At 44.4% G+C, this 21,733-nt stretch overlaps 1 protein-coding gene across 1 annotated transcript; it reads right to left on the reverse strand.

Annotated features, from left to right (window-relative positions):
* Positions 1-10,966: 10,966 nt before the first annotated feature.
* LOC125133252 (zinc finger protein 883-like) lies at positions 10,967-21,200 on the reverse strand. Its single transcript, XM_047791368.1, has 3 exons — positions 21,035-21,200; positions 17,910-18,179; positions 10,967-14,031 (listed from the first exon to the last, which is right to left on the reverse strand). The coding sequence occupies exons 1-3, from the start codon at positions 21,198-21,200 to the stop codon at positions 12,581-12,583; spliced, it is 1,887 nt and encodes a 628-aa protein (XP_047647324.1). The 3' UTR covers positions 10,967-12,580.
* Between the last annotated feature and the right edge of the window lie 533 nt (positions 21,201-21,733).

Raw genomic sequence — 21,733 nt, forward strand, 5'->3', positions numbered from 1 at the left:
TATACCACAACTTAAATATCCATATCCAGAGAACTCACCATCCACCTGAATCCAGTCTCCCCCTCCACCTGCATGCACTGTGTGTTTCTATTGCTTTCTGTTTATTACTCTCCCCCCTTTCTTTCTCACACTGTTTCTGTTTCTCTCTCGCGCTGTTCCTGCCCTGTTTCCACCGGCTCACAGTCCCGTCCACTCTACAGCTTGTTTCTCCTCCTAAGAGTCTTTCCCCCTCCACCTTTCTTATTTATTTATTTATTTGGCCACACCTGAGGCACACAGAAGTTCCCAGGCCAGGGACTGAACCTGTGTCACAGAAGAGACTGAGTTGCTGCAGTGACAATGCTGAATCCTTAACCCACTGAGTCACAAGAGAGCTTGCCCCTAACCTTTCTTTTTTTTGGTCTTTTTGCCTTTTTCTAGGGCCGCTTCAGACGGCATATGGAGGTTCCCAGGCTTGGGGTCTAATCAGAGCTGTAGCTGCCAGCCTACGCCAGAGCCACAGCAACGCGGGATCCGTGTCGCATCTACGACCTACACCACAGCTCATGGCAATGCTGGATCCTTAACCCACTGAGCGAGGTCAGGGATCGAACCCGCAACCTCATGGTTCCTAGTTGGGCCACAATGGGAACTCTGCCCCTAACCTTTGTAATCTCCCTGTAATCTACCCATTTCTGTCTCTTCCTTCCATCATCTCTGCTTCCTGCCTGCCTTCCATGTCACATGCTTTCTTTCTGTCCCTGAATTGTTCCCTTTGTCCCACTGGACAACACCCCCAGGTGGCTATGCTTCCTTCCTGCTCACTTTCTTCCTCTGCTCCTCTGATCACTAGTTTTTCTTTTTCTCTCCCAGCCCCAGGCTGCTCTGAAGGCCAGTGTTCCTCCTCTTCTATCCTCTCCCCGACTCTGTGTGTCAAGTCCCTCATCACTGTCACTGCTTCTCCTGTCGCTCGTCCAGGGCCCCTCTCCCCATGTCGCTCTCCAATCCCTGCAGATCCCGTCTTAACTATTTCTTTATTTCATGACCCTGCCAGGTTTTCAAGGGCCAATTTCTTTTACATTACAGCCTCTTGGCAACATTCTCGCAAGCCACGGTCCGCATTCCCATCGGTTCTGTTTTCTCGGTTTTTCTACTTTGGCCTCACTTCTGATAACCTTCGCCCACATATTTACAGGGATGGAGACTACGTGAAACACCCGCATATCGGAAGAGAACATATGGAATTTTACACGGAAGAACACTGTCACACGGTGGGCCAGGTCACCTCCCACTCCGCAGGGTGAGGGTTAGAGCTGACTGCACAGGGGAGGCCTGCGGGACTTCCGGGGCGGGGCCTGGGCGGGACGCTAGCGGCGAGGGGCGGGGCGAAGGTAAAGGTCTGCGCAGGGAGCCCGCAACCGAGGGGTGGTGAAGATGCTTCCCATACATACCTTGACCTGCCGGCTTTACTACCTGTTAACACTTTTACGGGAAAAGCTTGAAATTGCGTGGGCCAGTTACTTCAGAAGCTCAGATGTTTCCTCCTGAGATTAAAAGTTTCAACAAAGAGCTGTTTTGCCAGCAGGTTGCTCACCTGTCCTGGTCCTGAGGATGAAACAATTCTGAGGCATGTTAACGGGACTCCAAGTGGTTGCTGTGGCCTAGGGTTGAATCTGGGAACACTTCCGGAAGGAGGATTAATTTAAGCAGTTTAAGGAAATAAAAACCAGACTTGAGACTATTACAAACTTGAATGACAAATACAAAAAGCTCCTTGAGAAAGGGAACAAACCAAACAAATTAGCTTTTTCGTTTCTATTCCTCATTCAACCAGAGGCTCAAGAACAAGAACTGGGTCTCAGACTGGAAGACTAAAGCATGTTAAGTTTATCAGAGAAATAAGCTTTACTGAAGAGCGAAGTGTCTTGCGATTCCTGTGACCTGGGAAAGGGAAGTGCATGTGAACTGACATTCATGTTGGGCATGTAGTCGGTACACACACGTGTGGATGAACTGGGTATTGTGTTAAAACATTTTCTGCACTGGGAACTCTGTCTAGTCACTTATGATGGAGCATGATAATGTGCGAAAATAGAATGTGTACATGTATGTGTAACTGGGTCACCATGCTGTACAGTGGAAAAAAAATTGTATTGGGGAAATAACAATTAAAAAAAATTTTTTTCTGTGCAGACCTACTTGCTGGAATGTCTTCAATTAATCCCATTACAGCTGAGGCCGTAGGGAATCTAAATTGGTAAATAATAACAGAAGAGTTATCAAAGAATTCATCCAAGAAATAACCTTATCAACTCCCTATCAACACTATTGGGGGAAAATAATTACAAGCAAAACCAGCATCTCCTGGAGTTCCTGCTATGGGGCAACGGATCAGCAGTGTCTTGGGAGCACTGGGAGGCAGGTTCAATCCCTGGCCCAGCACAGTGGGTTAAGGATCCAGCATTGCTGCAGTTGTGGCTTAGTTCACAGCTACAGCTTTGATCCAATCCCTGGCTCAGGAACTCCATATGCCACCGGGCAGTCAAAAAGGAAAAAAAAAAAACAAAAAACAAAAAACAAAGCCCAACACCTCTTCACCCAGAAATTTCCTCCATATAAGTAGAATAAAAGAAAATAGCTTTATTATTATTATTATTAGCTCTTTTTGACTTTTATAGGGCTGCTCCCGCAGCATATGAAGTTCCCAGGCTAGGAGTCTAATCAGAGCTGTAGCCACTGGCCTACACCACAGCCACAGCAATGCCAGATCCGAGCTGAGTCTGTGACCTACACCACAACTCAAGGCAACGCTGGATCCTTAGCCCACTGAGCGAGGCCAGGGATCGAACCCACAACCTCATGGTTCCTAGTCGGATTCATTAACCACTGTGCCACGACAGAACTCCAAGCTTTATTATTGAATAATCTATAACCAGCATACAATGGGGATCACAGGCATCACTAAAAGATTCCAAAGACACTAAGAAATCCCATCTTTACACAACCTACCACCTACATCTTTCCAAGATAAAGAACTAGTACTCAAGTAATAGGACTTGAAGTCACCAATGGTGACACTTGGTTCATCTTCCATTGCTTGGAAAGTGAGATGACTATTTTAGCCTAGTAATTTCATACAGAGAAAAGTGGAACAGCAAAAAAGCCTTGTAAAGCCATGGCTAGAAGAGCAGAACTAGGTTCTTAACATGGAGATTTCGTCTTACGCCTTTTACTGCATATATATGTATACATTTGAATTTAAGGGCCGCACTTGGGACATAAGGAGCTTCCCAAGCTAGGGGTCAAATTGGAGCTACTGCCGGCCTACACTACAGCCACAGCAGCATGGGATCCAAGTTGTGTCTGTGACCTACACCACAGCTCACAGCAATGCTCGATCCTTAACCCACTGAGCAAGGTCAGGGATCAAACCTGTGTCTTCCATTACCACTGAGCCATGACAGGAGCTCCAACTGCATAATTTGAATATGTTCTGTTTTGGGGGCTTTTTTGGCCATGGAAGCAGTTGCTTGTTGTGGGGTCGCAATTCCCAGACCAGGAATTGAACTCAGGCCGCAGTGGTGAAAGCGCTGAATCCTAACCACTAGACCACTAGGGAGCTCCCCAGAACTACGTTCTTTTTTTTTCCCCCATGGCATGGGGAAGTCCCCAGGCCAGGGGTAGAACCTATGTCACAGCAGTGACAGCACTGGATACTGTAACCTCTAGGCCACCAGGGAACTCCCATGTTCTTAACTCAATGTGAAGATATTAGCTTATGCTTCCTTTATTGCATAATTTGTGTACAATAAAATGGACAAATTTTCTTTTCTATTTTTGGCCACACCTGAGGCACACGGAAGTTTCTGGGCCAGGGATCAAATACGAGCCACAGCTGCAACCTGTACTACAACTGCAGCAATGCCAGGTTCTCAACCCACTGCTCCACAGGGGAACTCCCAGTGAAAATTTTCAGTGGGATGTAATGTGTTGGCAACTTTGTTCTACTCCAAACTTGTCCTTCGTTACTACCCCTCAAAAAGATCTCTAAACTTTTGGAACTAAGCAGAAACCCAAGCCGAGGACCAAGGCTCCTCCAGATCCCCTGCCTCTCGTTTACAGAAAAGATGACATCTCTCAGGCCTCCCTGAGTCATGAAAGAGCAGGCTCAAGCAGCTAATGATGAGAGCAGTAGATCACAGAGTCACTGATGCATATTCCTGAGCTGCTTTACAGTTACTGCAACTGCCACCAGAGAGAAAAAGCTAACGGCATGATCCCCGGACTGCAGCCTGGACACAAGCTGCTCCATCTTGAGCAATACTGAGTCTATAGGTAGCACACTTCCAAGAACCGGACTGCAGTCCAGAATTAACACTACTGGTCATAATCTGTATCTTTGCTGGCTTCCAAGTGATGATAGGTTGTTCTGCTTGTATATGTGACCTGGCAAGTACAAGTGTCAGCAAAGAGATGCTACAGCCCTCCTGTTGACATCTTCCATCTAAGAATACAGTGCCCTTTGTCGGCATGAAGAAGTCACAGAAGATGGACCTTAACCCACGATCCCGCGGAAATGGAATGATGTTCTCACAGGTGGGGTCTTGTGTGCAGATTCTGGCAGGAACAAGCTCATTGCAAGAGGCACCTTTTTTTTCCTAACCTTGAACCAGGAAACCCCACGCTCTACTCACCCCAGCACTATACCTTTGAATTTTTTTTTTTTTCTGTCTTTTTAGGGCTGCACCTGCAGCCTATGGAAGCTCCCCCTCTAGGCACGGATTCAGAGTTGTAGCTGCTGACCTACACCATAGGACCACGGGATTCGAGCTGTATCTGCAACCTACGCCAGAGCTCAAGGCAATGCCAGAACCTTAACCCACTGAGTGAGGCCAGGGATTGAACTGCATCCTCATGGATACTAGTCGGGTTCATTACCACTGAACCAGGACAGGAACTCACCTTTGAAATCTTTCAAACACACAATACCCTGCCTAAAAATACCCTGCCTAACTTGTTGGTTCTTTCCATAGATCAAGGAAGTAAAAATGATGGTCATCTGGGTTTTGGGGGCCGTGTGTGTGTGTGTGTGTGTGTGTGTGTGTGTCGTCATCTGGGTTTTGGGGGGTGTGTGCGTCTTTTTTTTTTTTAGGGCCGTACCTACAGTATATGGAGGTTCCCAGGCTAGAGGTTGAATCGAAGCTATAGCTGCCAGCCTACACCACAGCCACAGCAATGACAGATCTGAGCTGTATCTGTGACCTACAACACAGTTCACGGCCAACATGGATCCTCAACCCGTTGAGCGAGGCCAAGGATCAAACCTGCATCCTCATGGTTACTAGTGGGATGCATTCCCACTGAGCCATTATGGGAGCTCCCAAAACATAAGTTTCAAATAACATTTTAATTGTTTACTCTATGTCGAATAGATTCAATTTACCCTAATTGAACTTGTATGTGCACCACGGTGGAGCGATGGGGTGTCCTAATGTGAATAATGCCTTCAGGAAATGTCCACAGGATAAGAGATCTGAATGAAATCACTACTTAATTGAAAGTGTGTCATCCAAATACACATGGGGAACCATGGCAAAAATTAAGTGGCCTCTGAAATCAAAGGCACGAAAATAAAGTGTGACCGGGAGGATCCAGAATGAGCACAGTGCTTTGAATCCACTTTACACTTCTGGCCTCCGGAATGACAAGAATAAATTTGTGTTGGTTTAAGGCACTCAGTTTGTGGTCATGTATTGCAGCAGAAAGAGTAAATTCAATGATATGGTGTATGTAGAAAAACAAAAGAATCTACAAAGATTTCTACAAAACGTCTAATTTACAAAGTGTCAGAGGACATGTCAAAAATGGACTGCAATTCCATATCCCTGCAAGTTCCAAAGAGAAGCAGAAATTTCAAATGTCATACCGTGTCTGCATGCTCAAAAAAAGTAAAAGAAAAATGTGTAAACCTAACAAAAGAAGGAATTTTATGAAAGAGAAATACATGATTACTTTTTATTTAGGCATCTTACAGAAACATACCATAGTAATGGACCTGTTAGGACAACATAGCATATTCATCGAGGGGAAGAAAAACACAGAAATGTCACATCACCCCAATGTGACATAGGGCTTTTTTTGTGTTTCCTTTTTTGGCCATACTTGTGGCATATGGAAGTTCCTGGGCCAAGCACTGAATCTGGGCTGCAACCTACACTGCAGCTGTGGCAACGATGGAGCCTTAACCACTGTGCTGGGCAGGGGATCAAATTTGTGCTGCTTCAGAGACAACCCTACCCCACTGCACCATTACAGGAACAGTGATGTGCAGCTTTAATGTACTTCCAGGGAGTTCCCGTCAGGGCTCAGTGGTTAACAAATCCGACTAGCATCCATGAGGATGCAGGTTCGATCCCTGGCCTCGCTCAGTGGGTTAAGGATCTGGTGTTGCTGGGAGCTGTGGTGTAGGTCACAGATGCAGCTCGGACCCCGCGGTGCTGTGGCTGTGGCTGTAGGCCGGCAGCTGTAGCTCCGATTAGACCCCCAGCCTGGGAACCTCCATATGCCGAGAGTGTAGCCCTAAAAAGCGAAAACAAAAACAAACCAAAAAACAAAAAACTAGTGCTAATCAAGGAAATGTTTCTTGTGTGTGTGTTGGGGGGACTTCATTTGAACTTTGTATCTGTACATATATTACACTTTGTTTGACCTGAGGCATACCAGCACTTGAGCCTACCACTAGCTGTTGTATGGGGCCAGATCTTGGTGGCAAAGTGTCAGCGTCCAGGAGAGTTCAGGCAGATGCATAGTCCTGGAAATGTCTACCACCAATGTCTATGGACTCAGGGTGAGCCACAGCTGCCCCCCACCTCTCCAGGAGACCCTCCAAGACCAGCACATAGATCTGGCCCACGTTTCTATGAAATTATTGCATGAACACTTGGTCCCAGGAGTTTCTGTTGTGGCTCAGGGGTAATAAATCTGACAAGTATCCATGAGGACGTGGGTTCAATCCCTGGCCTTGCTCAGTGTGTTAAGGATCTAGTGTTGCCATGAGCTGCGGTGTAGGTCAAAGATGCAGCTCGGATCTAGCGTTGCTGTGGCAGTGGTGTAGGCCAGCGGCTACAGCTCCAATATGACCCCTAGCCTGGGAACGTCCATATACCACAAATGCAGTTGTAAGTTTTAAACATAAAAAATAAAAAACAGTTGAAGCATCTCCCCCATCCCTGTGGTGTTCCTGCAACCAATCCAAGCCGGCCTTTAAAGCCAAATATCCTGAGGGCTCCTCATCCCAGCGCCAGGCGCTTGGACTGGGGGTGCCTAAGGCGAGGCTGAGAAATGGAGCCCTACTGGAGAAGCTGTCTGCAGATCACCCACCGGGGGTACGGGATTTGAGTGTTATCACAACTCTCTCCTCCAACCTGTCTTGTTCTAGTTCCTTCTTTCTATCTTTAGTTGGAGATCTTTTGGGGTAGGTTCCAGTCTTTTTCATCAATGGTTGTTCTGGAGTAAGTTGTGATTTTCATGTGTTAGTGTGCTTAGGGTGAGCTTAGGGTCCTTCTATTCCACTATCTTGGAGAGAGAAAACCCTTTTAAAGATGGAATATAAATTTCTGGCGGGGGTGGGGGGGAGCCTTCCATCTTTTTCCTCCAGCAGAACAGTCTTTGAGGCAGGAAGTCCAAAATGGGTTTTACTGGGATAAAACTAAAGTGTTGTGGAGCTTCCTGATGGCTCAGCAGGTTAAGGGCCAGCAGCTGTAGCCAATTCGACCCCTAGTTTGGGAACCTCTGTATGTCACAGGCACAGCCCTGAAAAGCAAAACAAACAAACAAAAAAACAAAAAAAACCCCAAAACCCAAAAACCCAAAACCCTTGGGAGTTCCCATTGTGGTGCAGTGAAAATGAATCCAACTAGTAAATCCATGAGGATGTGGGTCAGGGATTAGGCGTTGCTGTGAGCTGTGGTGTAGGCTGGCAGCTGCAGCTCCAAGTAGACCCCTAGCCTGGGAACTTCCAAATGCTATGAATGCGGCCCTGGAAAAGGCTGAATAAATAAATAAATAAAACTGAAATAAAAATACCTACTGCTGCTCTTTCTCGTGAAGGAGAACATTGAGTGGATGAGGAGGCACAGGCTCCTCCCAGCTCACGGCAACGCCAGATCCTCAACCCACTGAATGAGGCCAGGGATCGAACCTGCAACCCCATGGTTCCTAGTCGGATTCGTTTTTGCTGCGCCACGATGGAAACTCCGTCAACTACATTTCAATAAAAATTTTTAGAAAATTAAAAAACCCACAAAATTATATATGAAAACAAACTATTTTAAAATGGCAAGAGATACTAAAAAAAAATTAACTGTCCATATTTAAAGTCGAAGAATAAAAATAACTTGCCTTATGAGTGTAGCAACATAGTCAAGAAATGTGTCTTTGAAGCCAGAGGACATAGCTTGACACCCTGATTCAGACACTTTCTGAGAAGGGATTAAATGAGACTTGAGGCGTTCCCATTGTGGCTCAGGGGGTTAAGAACCCAACATAGTGTCAGTGAGGATGCGGGTTTGATCCCCGGCTTCGTTTAGCAGGCTAAGGACCTGGCGTTGCTGCAAAGCTGCAGTGCAGATTGCAGATACAGCTCGGGTCCAGTGTTGCCATGGCTGTGGCTGCGGCTATGGCACAGGCTGGCAGCTGCAGCTCTGATTTGACTCCTAGCCCAGGAACTTCCATTTGTTGCAGATGCGGCTATAAAAAGAATAAATAAATGAATCAAATGAGGCTTTAAATCTGTCTTTGCCCTGTATTCCTTCGTTTGTGAAATGAGAAAAAGCATGAGTACTTTTTTTTTTGGAGATGAAAATCCAATGAGTTATTATGTATAAAGCATTGATAACAGTGAGTCTAAATCAAAGTCTGACATGGTAACAGACACAGAAATCAGGGTCACTTATCAAAGAAAAACATTCGGCTTTGGTTAGGAACAAGTATTAGGTGGAAGATACTGGGTATCAGACGCCACGGTAAAAGCAGCACAAAACTTATTTTCTCTGCAAGATCCCTTGGCTCTGACTGTGAATGGAACACCGGGAAGTGGCAGACAGGCTTCTGGATACGTGGCAATCGAGTTTACCTCCTCACAAACTGCATCAGGAATCACGAGACGTTTCTATCTCATTCATCCTTGGAAATTCATTCACAATACATGCTTGCTAGACTCCATACTGGACTCTGAAGCAGCTGAACAAAGTCAACGTGAGCATTCAAAGGTTTGAGTTTACCATTCTGCCATCCCCAAATGAACTACAGCCATAAAAGAACTCTTTTTTTTTTTTTTTGGCTTTTTAGAGCTGCACCCGCAGCATACGGAGGTTCCCAGGCTGGGGGTCCAATCAGAGCTACAGCTGCCGGCCGACACCACAGCCACAGCAATGCGGGATCCGAGCCGCATCTGCCACCTACACCACAGCTCCCGACAACACCAGATCCTTAACCCACTGAGCGAGGCCAGGGATCGAACCCACAACCTCATGGTTCCTCGTCGGATTCGTTTCCGCTGTGCCACGACAGGAGCTCTAAGAACTCTTTCTGTTTACAGAACATCTGCTTTGGACATCTCTGACTTATTTGAGTGTTCATGTCCCAGGAAACCCAAAACAACACACTGATTTATATATCTTTTGGCATAAAGAAGAAAAATGTGTGGAAGGAAAAAACACTATAGGAAAATTGTTTAAAAAATTTTTTATTACAGTAGAAAACTAATGTGACTTACAGCTTAACATCATAATTTGAAATTGAAAATTTAAAAGCCTTTGGCTAATTGCTCTTCTAGTAAGTTCCTTAGTTATACCTCATAAACATATCCATATATTAATTTTACAAGCATTTTAAACAACTACATTGTACAATGGAAGGTTTGTATGCTATAGGGAAAGAATTGTAATAAATTATTAGCATGAAGAAAAGCCTCGGCTGTGAAACACCAAGACGGGGTTAAAAGAGTGTTGAGAGGCGTCACCCAGGGTTATGACAAAAGCGACTATACTGTATTATTAAAACAGAAGAGTACATTCTTGATAAAAAACAGTAGCACAAAGAAATGGCAGCAGTTAAATGTGACTACACATACTATTTGGATTATTTTCAATGTTCTTCTAGATAACTACTCTCTCTTCGATTTCCAAGAATACGACTAATTTTCTGGGCATTCCCTGAAGGGGCAGTGGGTTGAGGATCCAGCAGGGTCACACCTGTGCCTTGGGTGTGACCCTGGGCCCTAGAACTTCCACGGGTCTCAGGCATAGCCGAAAACAAAAATACAAACCAAAAGACTCATTTTCCTTTAAACACACATCTATACACCTGCTACTGCCAACCAATGAGGACCGTGACCAACTTCCGCCCTGCATCATTTCTGCTGAAAACTCAGGCCCCAGTAACCTGTCATGCTCCTTCCATGACAAGCCCGGCCCCTTAACGTCCTGCCAGCTCTGTTTAAGGTCAGGTGGCAAAGCAGTCTGTCCTATAACCCAGTGTGACCTACCTCTGGAAGGGCACCCTGAACCCCTGAACATAACGAGTTTGATGAATCATGTCCCAGTTTCCCATCACTCTTTATCCCTCCTGATGCACTCAGCCACATACCATCATATTTGACAATTCAGGGTCCCTGTTTTCCCAGGGAACATGGATGTGAATGCACCTACCCATTTCACTGACTCCTTCCCAGAGACCATCACCAAAGGCCTGTAATGAAGGCATACAATCAACAGACTTCAAACTGCAGGGTGAAAGACAGAAAAATGTACCTTTTCCAAGAAAATTCAGGAGTTCCCTTCATGGCTCAGCGGTTAATGAACCTGACTAGGATCCATAAGGTTGCAGGTTCGATCCCTGGCCTCACTCAGTGGGTTAAGGATCCCGCATAGCTGTGGCTGTGGGGTAGGTCGGCAGCCGCAGCTCTGATTCGACCCCTAGCCTGGGACCTTGACTGTGCCATGAGTGTGGCCCTAAAAAGCAAAAAACAGAAAATAACTGAATACTCACACGGTGAAGAGAACGGGCCATTTCCAAACACGTCCTGTTTCCGCACATATACACGCCACGTCCTAACGTGTAACACGTTGTGCCTTGTAATGAATCTGCGGTATGTGTTACCTTGGATTTATTTACTCCTAATATGCATTCTTTGATGTGTGATCTAAGGATTGCTCAAAAAAAAAAAAAAAAAAAAAAAACAAATCGCCAAATGGACGTCATTTGTGAAGATGCTGAGAAATACAAGTTCTGTGGGGACCCCTGAGGACACACTGTTTCTTCAAAGTGTTTCCATATTCGGTGTGTGGATACACTGACCTGTATGAATTATCTCGTTAGACCGCGGTGTGGGCATCTGATGTAAACCTTTACACCATTCATTACGTTTGAAAGCTTGTTCTCCAACATAAATTTTCAATGTTCCATGGGAACAAGCCTTACCATCCATTACGTTTGAAAGCTTGTTCTCCAACATAAATCTTCAATGTTCCAGAGGAACAAGCCTTACCACACTTATTGCTTTGTGTGGTTTCTCTCAAAAATGTCCATTCTGAAGTCTGGGGCTCTGGGAGGCCTGGATAAAGTCTCTGCCGTACACTTCCACGGCTCTTCTTCAATAGGGACTTCCTGCTTTCTTCCAGTCCTTGAACTGAAGGTAAAGCTCTTGCCACATCCATTGCATGATACAGTATTGTTCCAGCATGTTCTCCAACCTGCAATCTTGGGGCGAAATCCCTCCGAAGCCATTGCTTCCATGTGGTTTCTCTGCAGGATAAAGACTGTGGTACCTAGTGATGAGTGAGCACTAATTTGCAACGTTCCCATAATTATTCCATTTTAAAGATGACGTAGTGGGTGAACACTCAGTTTAAGACACAACCCAAAGGCTTTGCCACACTCAGCAACACGGATCATCTCATGAGTGGTGAGGGGTAAAGGCTTTTCCCATCCATGGCATTTACGTGGTCATCTCCAGAATAGATTACTCAGTGAACTAATTCCTTGTCTAAAGGCCTCATCATAGTGAATACATGTCCTTCATTTCTCTCCAGTATGACTTTACCAATGAGGCTAAGATGAGGACACGTGTTGATAGCTCTGCTGCATAAAGTCCCTCAGAAACACGGATTACCTGACAGTAAGTTAACCCTAGTCAACACGGAAGGATTTTCCACACTCATTACACGTTTGTTGGGTTTCTCTCTAGCACGAAGTCACTGGTCAACCTGAAGGTACGAAGTTTGACTCAATTCTTGGAGACATTCACTACATTTCTACAGTTTCTGTCCAGTAGGGATTACCTGAGGCTAAGTGAGGCTTTGCCATCCTCACGACCTTTGCATGGTTTCTCCCGCTATGGATCTCCCCGGAATTTAAACTGTCAATTTTGAAGGAAGACTTCCTCACAGAGACCACATTACTGTGGTTTTCCCTCTGTACTTACTACTTGATGTGCAGTGATCATCCATGTCAGTTCAAGGCTTTTCCATGTTCAACATGCATCCTTTTTGAAAGGTTTCTCTCCACGGTGAGTTTTCTGGTGACTTGCAAGAGTTGCCTTTCAACTAAAGACCTTGCCACACTCACGACATTCGTGAGGTTTCCCTCCAGCATGAATTCTATGATGTCTTGAAAGGCTTGAACCACGACTGAAGACCTTGTGACCCTCATTACGTTTGTAAGGCTTCTCTCCAGTATGAATTCTCTGACGAGTTAAGAGGGTTGTCTTATGACTAAAGTCCTTGCCACAGTCAGGACATGTGTAAGGCTTCTCTCTAGTATGACTTCTCTGATGAGTTAAAAGTGTTGTTTCCTGATTAAAGAGCTTGCCACACTCATTGCATGGGTAAGGTTTCCCTCCAGTGGGAATTCTCTGATGTCGCTCAAGCTTTGAATTATAACCAAAGACCTTGCCGCACACATGACATTTGTAAGGAGTCTCTCCAGTGTGAATTCTCTGCTTTTCAAGGGTTGTCTTTTGACTAGAGACCTTGCCACATACGTCACACTCATGTATCTTTCCTGTAGAGCTTATCTGATGCCGCCTGAGAAGTGAGCCATGACTAAAGGTTTTGCCACACGCAGAACATTTGTAAGGTTTCTCTCTGGCATGAATTCTCTGATGAACAGAAAGGTGGTAATGTCGACAAAAGAATTTCCCACAGACATGACATGGATGTGGTTTTGCTCCTGTATGGATTCTCTGATGTTCTGCAAGGTGGGAGCCAGAATGAAAGGATTTCCCACACTCTTTACATTTGTAAGGTTCTTCTCCAGTGTGAGTTCTCTGATGCCTTGCAAGTTTTGTTCTTTGACTAAAGACCCTGCCACATTCATTACATTTGTAAGGTTTCTTTCCATTATGAATACTCTGATGAACTGCAAGGTATGAATTCCGAGAAAAGACTCTTTCACATGTATCACATTTATGCAATTTCTCTCCTGTACTGATGCTCTGATGTCTTTTCGAGTATGTTCCCTGAAGAAAGGTTTTGTCACCCTCATTACATTGGTAAGGTCTTTCCCTGGATGCCCTCTGGTCTTGTGTCAGTACTGAATGATGCATAAAATCATCCCCATATAGATTCAAAACGTTGGTTTGGACACTAGAAGAAATTTCTTGAAGTTGTAGAAATGAGCCACTACTGCTGATACTCTTCTCGGCTTGATGAATTTCCTCAATTTTCTCTTCACTTTTAGAAATATGCGGGTTGTCCTGTAAGCTTAAGGTACACCTATTTTCAGCAGGCTGGATTCCTGTAACACTTCTACCATGTTGATCTCTCATATGAGTGAAATATTTGTTATGGGTTATGGGCATTACTTTGTAATTTCTTACTGCATCTCTCTGCTGAGGATCAAATTCACATATATTTTCCTGGATTAACCTGAGATAAAAATGTTTCATTTCATTCCTTTCATGTCTTCCCAACATCAATGTGTGGAATACTTCTCCTCTACCAGTGTTTGCTTCTAGTTGTAATTTTTTGATCACATGTACATGAGAGATATCTACAAGACATAAAAGACTATGAGTATCCTATTCATTATAATTTATAAATAAATATTCCATGTTAAAATACAAGATATTACGCTAAAACTAGTACTTCTACCAGAGTTATGAAACTGCCTATGATCTTAAAATTTTTAGGAACATGATAGCAAAGAGGAAGTGATCAGAGGGAGTTCTAATAATGGCAGGGCACCCTAGTTACAAACGACCTGTGACAAAAACACTGACATTAAACAAGAGCTAGCCCAAAAAAGTCTATTTTTCCACCATGAGCCAAAAGCACAGACCAGTGAACTGGAGCCACACTGCCATCTCATAACTGAGGAGAGAAGAATAGGATACTATACATGAATTCTACATACCTATTATCAATAAATAAGTACTAAAAAACAGACAGTACATTATAAAAGTAAATAATCAGAGTCACCATCGTGGCACAGTGGTTAACGAATCTGACTAGGAACCATGAGGTTGCGGGTTCAATCCCTGGCCTTGCTCAGTGGGTTAAGGATCTGGCGTTGCCATGAGCTGTGGTGTAGGTCGCAGACGCGGCTTGGATCCCGAGTTGCTCTGGCTCTGGCACAGGCTAGCATCTACAGCTCTGATTCGATTCCTAGCCTGGGAACCTCCATATGCCGTGGGAAGTGGCCCTAGAAAAGCCAAAAAGACAAAAAATAAATAAATAAATAAAAAACAATAAAAGTAGATAATCTAAAACCAGCATATCAAATAAATAACCTAAATGAGTGGCAGATAAGAAATGGGAAACACAACACAGAGAAAGTGAACAATTTGACAAAACTTTTTTTTGTTTTGTTTTGTTTTGTTTTTTGCTTTTTAGGGCTGCACCCTTGGCACATGGAGGTTCCCAGGCTAGGGGTCCAATCGGAGCTACAGCTGCTGGCCTACACCACAGCAAGTCAGGATCCGAGCCGCATCTTTGAACAACACCATAGCTCACGACAATGCCAGATCCTTAACCCACTGAAGGAGACGAGGGATCAAACACACAACCTCATGGTTCCTAGTTGTAGTTAGCTGGCCTCTCTAGTTACTGGAAATCATATCGTTACATTTCTTTTCCTTTTCTTTTTTTTAGGGCCTCAGGTGCAGCATATAGTAGTTCCCAGGCTAGGGGCTGAATAAAACCATAGCTACAGCTGCCAGCCTACACCATAGCCACAGCAATGCGGGATCTTTAACCCACTAAGCAGAGCCAGGGATCGAACCCACATCCTCATGGATTCTAGCTGGGTCTGTTTCCACTGAGCTACAAGTGGGAACTCACATTGCATTTCTTAACACAAGCTCTGCAAGAAAGAAAAAAGGATGGTGAATGATGTCACCAGGACACCAGAACAGTAAACCACAGGCACTTATTACTCCTCAAGGAACCAAAGATAAAAACAACACACAAATACAAAAGACCTTGGAAAAACTCTACAAAGCAGAAAAGGAGCTGTTGCACCCAAGCAACTGCCTATGCCTTAAATACTAAGCAAAAAAGTGAAGGAAAGTTCATGACAACTTGCTGGCTTTGGACTCCCAGGCTCTTCCTTATATTGTATAGAGATTGAACTGAAGCAAGTCTCCCATTTCCCAGAGGTCCACTCAGGAGGAAATGCAAATCAAACCACAAGGAGCTCTGCTCAAGTCGCTGCTGTGACACAGGTTCAATCTCTGGCCCAGGAACTTTTTTGCGCGAAGCCAAAAACAGAGAAACAAACCACAATGAAATATTGCCAAGAAGGGCTGCCATCAAAAAGACAAGAGATGACAAATGATGCTGAAAATGGAGGAATACATGAAATGGGTCTGGATTATGGGAACTGATACAGCCACTATGGAAAACAGTTTAAGGTTCCTCAAAATGTATTAAAACATAGAGATATAGGTACGCAACAATTTCTCTTCCAAATCATTGTCCTAAAAAGATACCTGCACTCTCAGGTTTGTCACAGCAGTAATTACAATAGCCACAGCTTATAAACGACCTAAGTTTCCACAGACAAATGGGCAAAAAGAATCTGGTAAATGTGCACAATGCAATATTATTTAGCCAGGCAAAAGGAGGACATCGGGTTGTGTACACTGTCAGGCTGGACACTGTGACTACTGCTCAGCCAGACAGAAAGACTAATGCTGAATGATCTCACTTATCCGTGGAATAAATTATTTGAAAGATTTTTTAAAAGAGTGAATTAGAAACAGAGCAGGGGTTGGGGATTGGTCGAATGGGGAGGATATGGACAAAAGACTCCATTTCCAGTTCTAAGGGGAAGGACTTCTACAAATCTCTTGTGGGCTATGGTGATTAGAGTTATCAACAATGTAGTCTTTAATTGAAAGTTGTTAAGACAGTAAACCCTTACTGTTCTTAGCACACAAAGAAATACGGTAACTGTGTGGCTGAAAGAGTGAAGAAAGCTCCTGTGGAGTTCCCTGATGGCTAAGCGGATGAATGATCCAGTGTTGGCACAGTTGTGGCTCTGGTTCAATGCCTGCCCTGGGAACTTCCACATGTTGTGAGTATGGCCAAAAACAAGAAACCCACTGAGGTAATCATCTTGCAATACAAACACATATCAAATCAGCACACCCAACACTTTAAACACATAAAAGAGGTACTTATATAATGTGTTCCAAAAAGCTAAAAAAAAAAAAAAGGGAAAGATCTTAAAAGAACATATAACTAAGGTATCGGAAGATAAGCAAAAGAATTAGAGATACATGGAATTCAGAAAACTACAGAAAGTCACAACACTATGAGTTCATTCTTTGATAAGAAAATGCACAAACGCTTTCTCTACGTTAAATAACGAGGAGCTAAGACCCAAATTTAAATCAGAAATGAAAGAGGGGACATTAAAATAAATTGAAACTGATGCAAGAGAAATCACAAAAACGAGAAGAAAATACTAAGACAGTTCTATGCCCAAATACTGGATTACCTGGAAGAAATTTTTAGTCTCTGGTTGCGGAATACATTTTACATGTTGAAGGAGAGAGTGCTAAGCTAAAGAGAAGAAAAATTTCCTCTGAGAGTTCACAGTAATAAATTATCTTTGCTATTCCCATGGAACTCTCCAATGAGAGGAGAGTTAATCAAACATTACTAATAATGAGGTTTCCCTTATTTATTTTATTTTTTTATTTTTTTATTTTTTGGCTGCACCTGTGGCCTGTGAAAGTTCCTGGGCCAGGTATCTGATCCGAGCTTCAGCTGCAACTTATACCACGGCTGTAGCAAAACCAGACCCTTAACCTGCTGTGCCATGGCAGGAACTCCCCTCTAGACTTCTGAGACCCTGACCTGTGTTCACATGCTGATAGGTTCCCAAAGGCAGGCACATCCTTCCCCACAGCACAGGGCTCTTTCTCTTACTACAAAGTGGGTAAAATATTCAGCTAAGAAACAAATTCTTCCACGTAAGAAGACTCTTATTTCTAGCGGTTGTTCCAGAATCCTAGTTCTTTGTTCAGCTAAGGCTGGAGGACATTACAAATAAGTCTAGAAAAATAACTGAAAAATTCATGCACTGCTTCCTCCCGAACAGAAAACAGTATAATATGCAAAAATATAGCTCACTGCCTAGAACTCTTAACTCAAACCTACACCACAGCTCATGGCAAGCCGATTCCCCAACCCACTGAGCAGGGCCAGGGATCAAACCCATGTCGTCATAGATACCAGCAGGGTTCCTTACCATTGTGCCACCATGGGAACTCTGGAAAAGTAGGTTTAAACTCCTAGTGCAGCACCAGGAAGCTTTCTGTGTCTGAGTCAAGCAAAGCAGGGGCTCCCAAGAGGCACACACGGGAAAATGCAAAGATACCCAAGGGCAGATCCCGACTCCCGGAGGGAAGCGATGCTCACCCAGGGAGAGCAGGTTCCTGCAGGTCTCCAGCATCACGTCCCTGTACAAGGCCCTCTGGGCAGGGTCCAGGCAGGCCCACTCCTCCGGAGAGAACTCGATGGCCACGTCCTCCAAGGTCAATGGTCCCTGAAATGAAAACCATTTCACCAAGGGGCCCTGAGGACAGTTTTTATTGTCACACAAAATGAGAAGAGGAGAGAGGGGAAAGGACCAATCAGGATGTACCGTGAAAGATGCATGTAAAGGTATTTGGAGCAAATTATGGGCCTCTAATTTTAATTCCTCTTGCTAGTTCATAAAACTGTGATATCCTCCAGTCCATATGGGATTTTTGATAGTGAGAAGACACATGAAATACATGCAAATAAAATTCAACAATGCTGTGCAGAAGTGTTAGATATTACGCTAAACACTTGAGTGATGTTCCAAATCTATATGACTAACAGTATGATTGGCATCCTCAGAGATGACAAAGTCCCTGCAGCAGACTTTTTTTTTTTTAAGTGAAAAACTTAAATGATGATGATACCAGACTTAGCAACGACTAAGGTGTTCAAATACTTCCTATATACTAAGCACTACTCTAAACACTTTCTATAGATAACAACTACTTATCGACATCATAGCTCATCAGAGAAGATGGGCTCTAATACTCCAGAGGAGAAAACCGTCAGAGACGCTCTGAGAAACTCGTCAAGAAGCTAAGAAACAGCACAGCAAACACACAAACTATCCTCCCCACCACCACCACCACCACCACACACACCTGTGGCGTATGGAAGTTCCTGGGCCAAGGATCAAACGCTGGCCACAGCAGTGACAATGCTGGATCCTTAACCACTAAGCCACCAGGGGACTCCTGAGTTATCTTTTTTGGTAACTGAAAAGGTCTTATTTGTGCACACAAAAACATTCCATGATAAAACAACTAATTCAAAGAAACAACTTCAGAAAAGTTGCGGCATAAAGCCATGCAAAAATCAGTGGTATTTCTACACACAAGGAACACTGCAAAAATTAGAGGGGTTCTCTCGTGGTGCAGCAGATTAAGGATCAGGCGTAGTCACTGCTGTGGTACAGGTTTGCTCCCTGGCCCACAAACTGTGGGTGAGGCCCCCCCCAAAAAAAAAATCAGAGAATAATCCTATTTACTATAGCATCAAAAGACATAGAATGATTAGGAAAATATTAGCCAAGGAGATGAAAGACTTGTATATTGAAAACTATTAAATGTTCTTTTTTTTTTTTTGGTCTTTTGTCCTCTAGGGTCACACCTAAGGCATATGGAGGTTCCCAGGCTCGGGGTCTAATTGGAGATACAGCTGCCAGCCTACACCACAGCCACAGCCATACCAGATCTGAGCTGTGTCTACGATCTACACCACAGCTCATGGCAATGCCGGATCCTTAACCCACCGAGCAAGGCCAGGGATTGAACCTGCAACCTCATGGTTCCCAGTTGGATTTGTTTCTGCTCTACCATGATGGGAACTCCAAAAAACTATTAAATGTTCTAAAGGAAGTACACAGAGATACAAATCATGGACTGGAAGATTTCTGAGTCTTAAAATGACCATATCACCCCAAGTGTTCTGCCAATGCAAAGGAATCCCCATTAAAATTTCAACGGTAATTTTTGCAGTAAGAGAGAAAAATGATGCTAAAATTCATAGGAAATCTCAAGGGATGCAAAAAAGTCTTGAAAAAATAGATGAAGGCCAACATTTTTAGATTTTGGAAAACATTTTTACAAAGTAAACGAGATGATGTGGCAGTGGCATAAACACAGATTTATAAACCAACGGAACAGATGAAAGTATCAGAAATAATCCTTGGAATATAAATAAAACCCTGACAAGGACTGCCAAGACTACAAGAAGGGGAAAGGACAGTCTCAAGAAGAAATGGTGCAGAGAAACTAGCTATCTACTAGCAAAAGAGCGAAGCTGGAACCTGATCTACATCAAAGATAAAAACTTCTTTGTGTCAGAGGATAAATCAACAGAGTGAAAAAATAACCTCTCAGAAATAGAGGTGATGGAACTGATTTAAATAATTTCCAACTGTCAGAAACTAAGATTGATTTCATAGAATAAATTCAATAAAGGACTAAAACACCCTCTGTCACTGAGGTCTGTTTCTGAATTTTCCATCTCATACCCAATCACTAAGATTTAAAGTCAGTGACTCACTCATTTAGCTTCAACTACCTTAGGGAAAAAAAAAACTGCTGGAGACGGGATCAAGATGGCAGAGGAGTAAGATGCGGTGCTCCCCTTCTCCCAAAAACACATCCAAAAAACCCATCTACATGTGGAAGGATTCATGCAGAACATCTACTGAACGCTGCCAAAAGAACTTTAGGCTCCAAAGGGGGCAAGAAACCCTCCAAATAACTGGGGAAAACAAAAGAAAAAAGAGAGAGAGAAGAGAAATGAAAGGCATCAGGACAAGACCAGCACTCCTGAGAGAGAGAGCTGTGAAAGAGGAAAGGAATTGACACCCTGGGAGGCCACCCAACTGAAGGGGAGATCAGCTGAAATGGAGGGACCTCCAAGCCTCAGAGCAAAGCACAGCAGCGGGACTGAGGAGGGCAAAGCAGAGAGAGAGCCCCACAGACCATCAGAACCACCAACTCTTGACACCACAGCCTGACACTCAGGCAGGAGCTGCGTCCCAAGACTCAGGCTTCGGAGGTCAGTTCCAGGGAGAGGACGAGGGTTGGCTGTGTGGAGACAGCCTGCGGGGCTAGGGAGCAGCGCATCACGAGGGAGCAGAATGTCACAGCCAAGGGAGGCGCCATTGTTGGGGAGCGTGAGAGAAGGAGGGGCGAGACTGCCGCAGGAGTATCTTTCTCTGCCCATGTGCAGGCTCTTGGGAGGTGGAGCGCCTTTTGCACAGGCAATGGGCAGTGTGGCACCTCTTGCATGGGCTGTAGGTGGCAGGGTAAACCACTGAGGCTATCTTGGACTGCAGAGATGGGCATGGCCCACCACCACTAGGGGTCTGTGAACAGGCACCACCTTTGGCCCCAGTCACCTGAGGGGTTGGCAGAAAGGAGGGCACTGCAGCTGAGCACTGTGTGTTATTACTCTCACTCCCCTGGGAACGCACCCGCACCCACCCTGCTGCTGCCACTGCCAAATGCTCTGGGTGCCGTCTAAACCTGCCTGAGGGTTACTGCCACTTCCCAGGGGCCTGCAAACAGGAGCAGCCTGCGCCACCTCCCTCAGGGTCCTCGCCACTGTCAAGGGCATAGCAACCGGGCACTGACTACTAGCCCTGTCCATTGCCTCCATATTCCTGGAAGCAAGCACAGGCCTTACACTAGCATGCCTCCTATCAAGAGGATAGATAACAGCCTGCACGCACTGAGGAAAGAGTCAGCAAGCAACCAAACCAACAGCAGCCCTCAGGCCAAAAAAAAAAAAAAAAAAAAAACCCACACACAACAGTAAGCCCTCATAACTACCCAGGGGCGCTATCACATATAAATAGCCCTCCAGGACTCCAGTAGTTGTCTTCTCTACACTCACAGAATACAAAAAATATAAGCAAAATGAAGAAGCTCAGGAACCATTGACAGTTAAAGGAACAAGAGAATTCCCCTGAAGGAGCAAACAATGAAACAGACCTGTGTGGTCTAATAGACACTGAGTTCAAAAAGGAGACAGTGAAACTAGTGAAGGAATTAAGAGCGAGTATGAATTAAGAGCAGATAGGAACAGTAATGCAGACTTCTTTAGAAAGGAACATGAAAATATACGGAGGAGACAAGAAAAATTAGGAAATGCATTTGCAGAGATACAAGTGAGTAAAAGGC

This window comes from Phacochoerus africanus, chromosome 8 (assembly GCF_016906955.1).
Source record: "Phacochoerus africanus isolate WHEZ1 chromosome 8, ROS_Pafr_v1, whole genome shotgun sequence".
NCBI classification, from domain to species: domain Eukaryota; kingdom Metazoa; phylum Chordata; class Mammalia; order Artiodactyla; family Suidae; genus Phacochoerus; species Phacochoerus africanus.

What these genes read in the sequence shown, in the direction of transcription:
- LOC125133252 (XM_047791368.1), bottom strand. Translation starts at nt 21,200, where the DNA reads ATGGACAGGGCTAGTAGTCAGTGCCCGGTTGCTATGCCCTTGACAGTG. An exon ending in TTGGCAGTGGCAGCAGCAGG is followed by an intron (nt 18,180 to 21,034) that starts GTGGGTGCGGGT and finishes AATTAAAATTAG; the next exon opens with AGGCCCATAATTTGCTCCAA. An exon ending in CAGGAACCTGCTCTCCCTGG is followed by an intron (nt 14,032 to 17,909) that starts GTGAGCATCGCT and finishes TATGTCTTGTAG; the next exon opens with ATATCTCTCATGTACATGTG.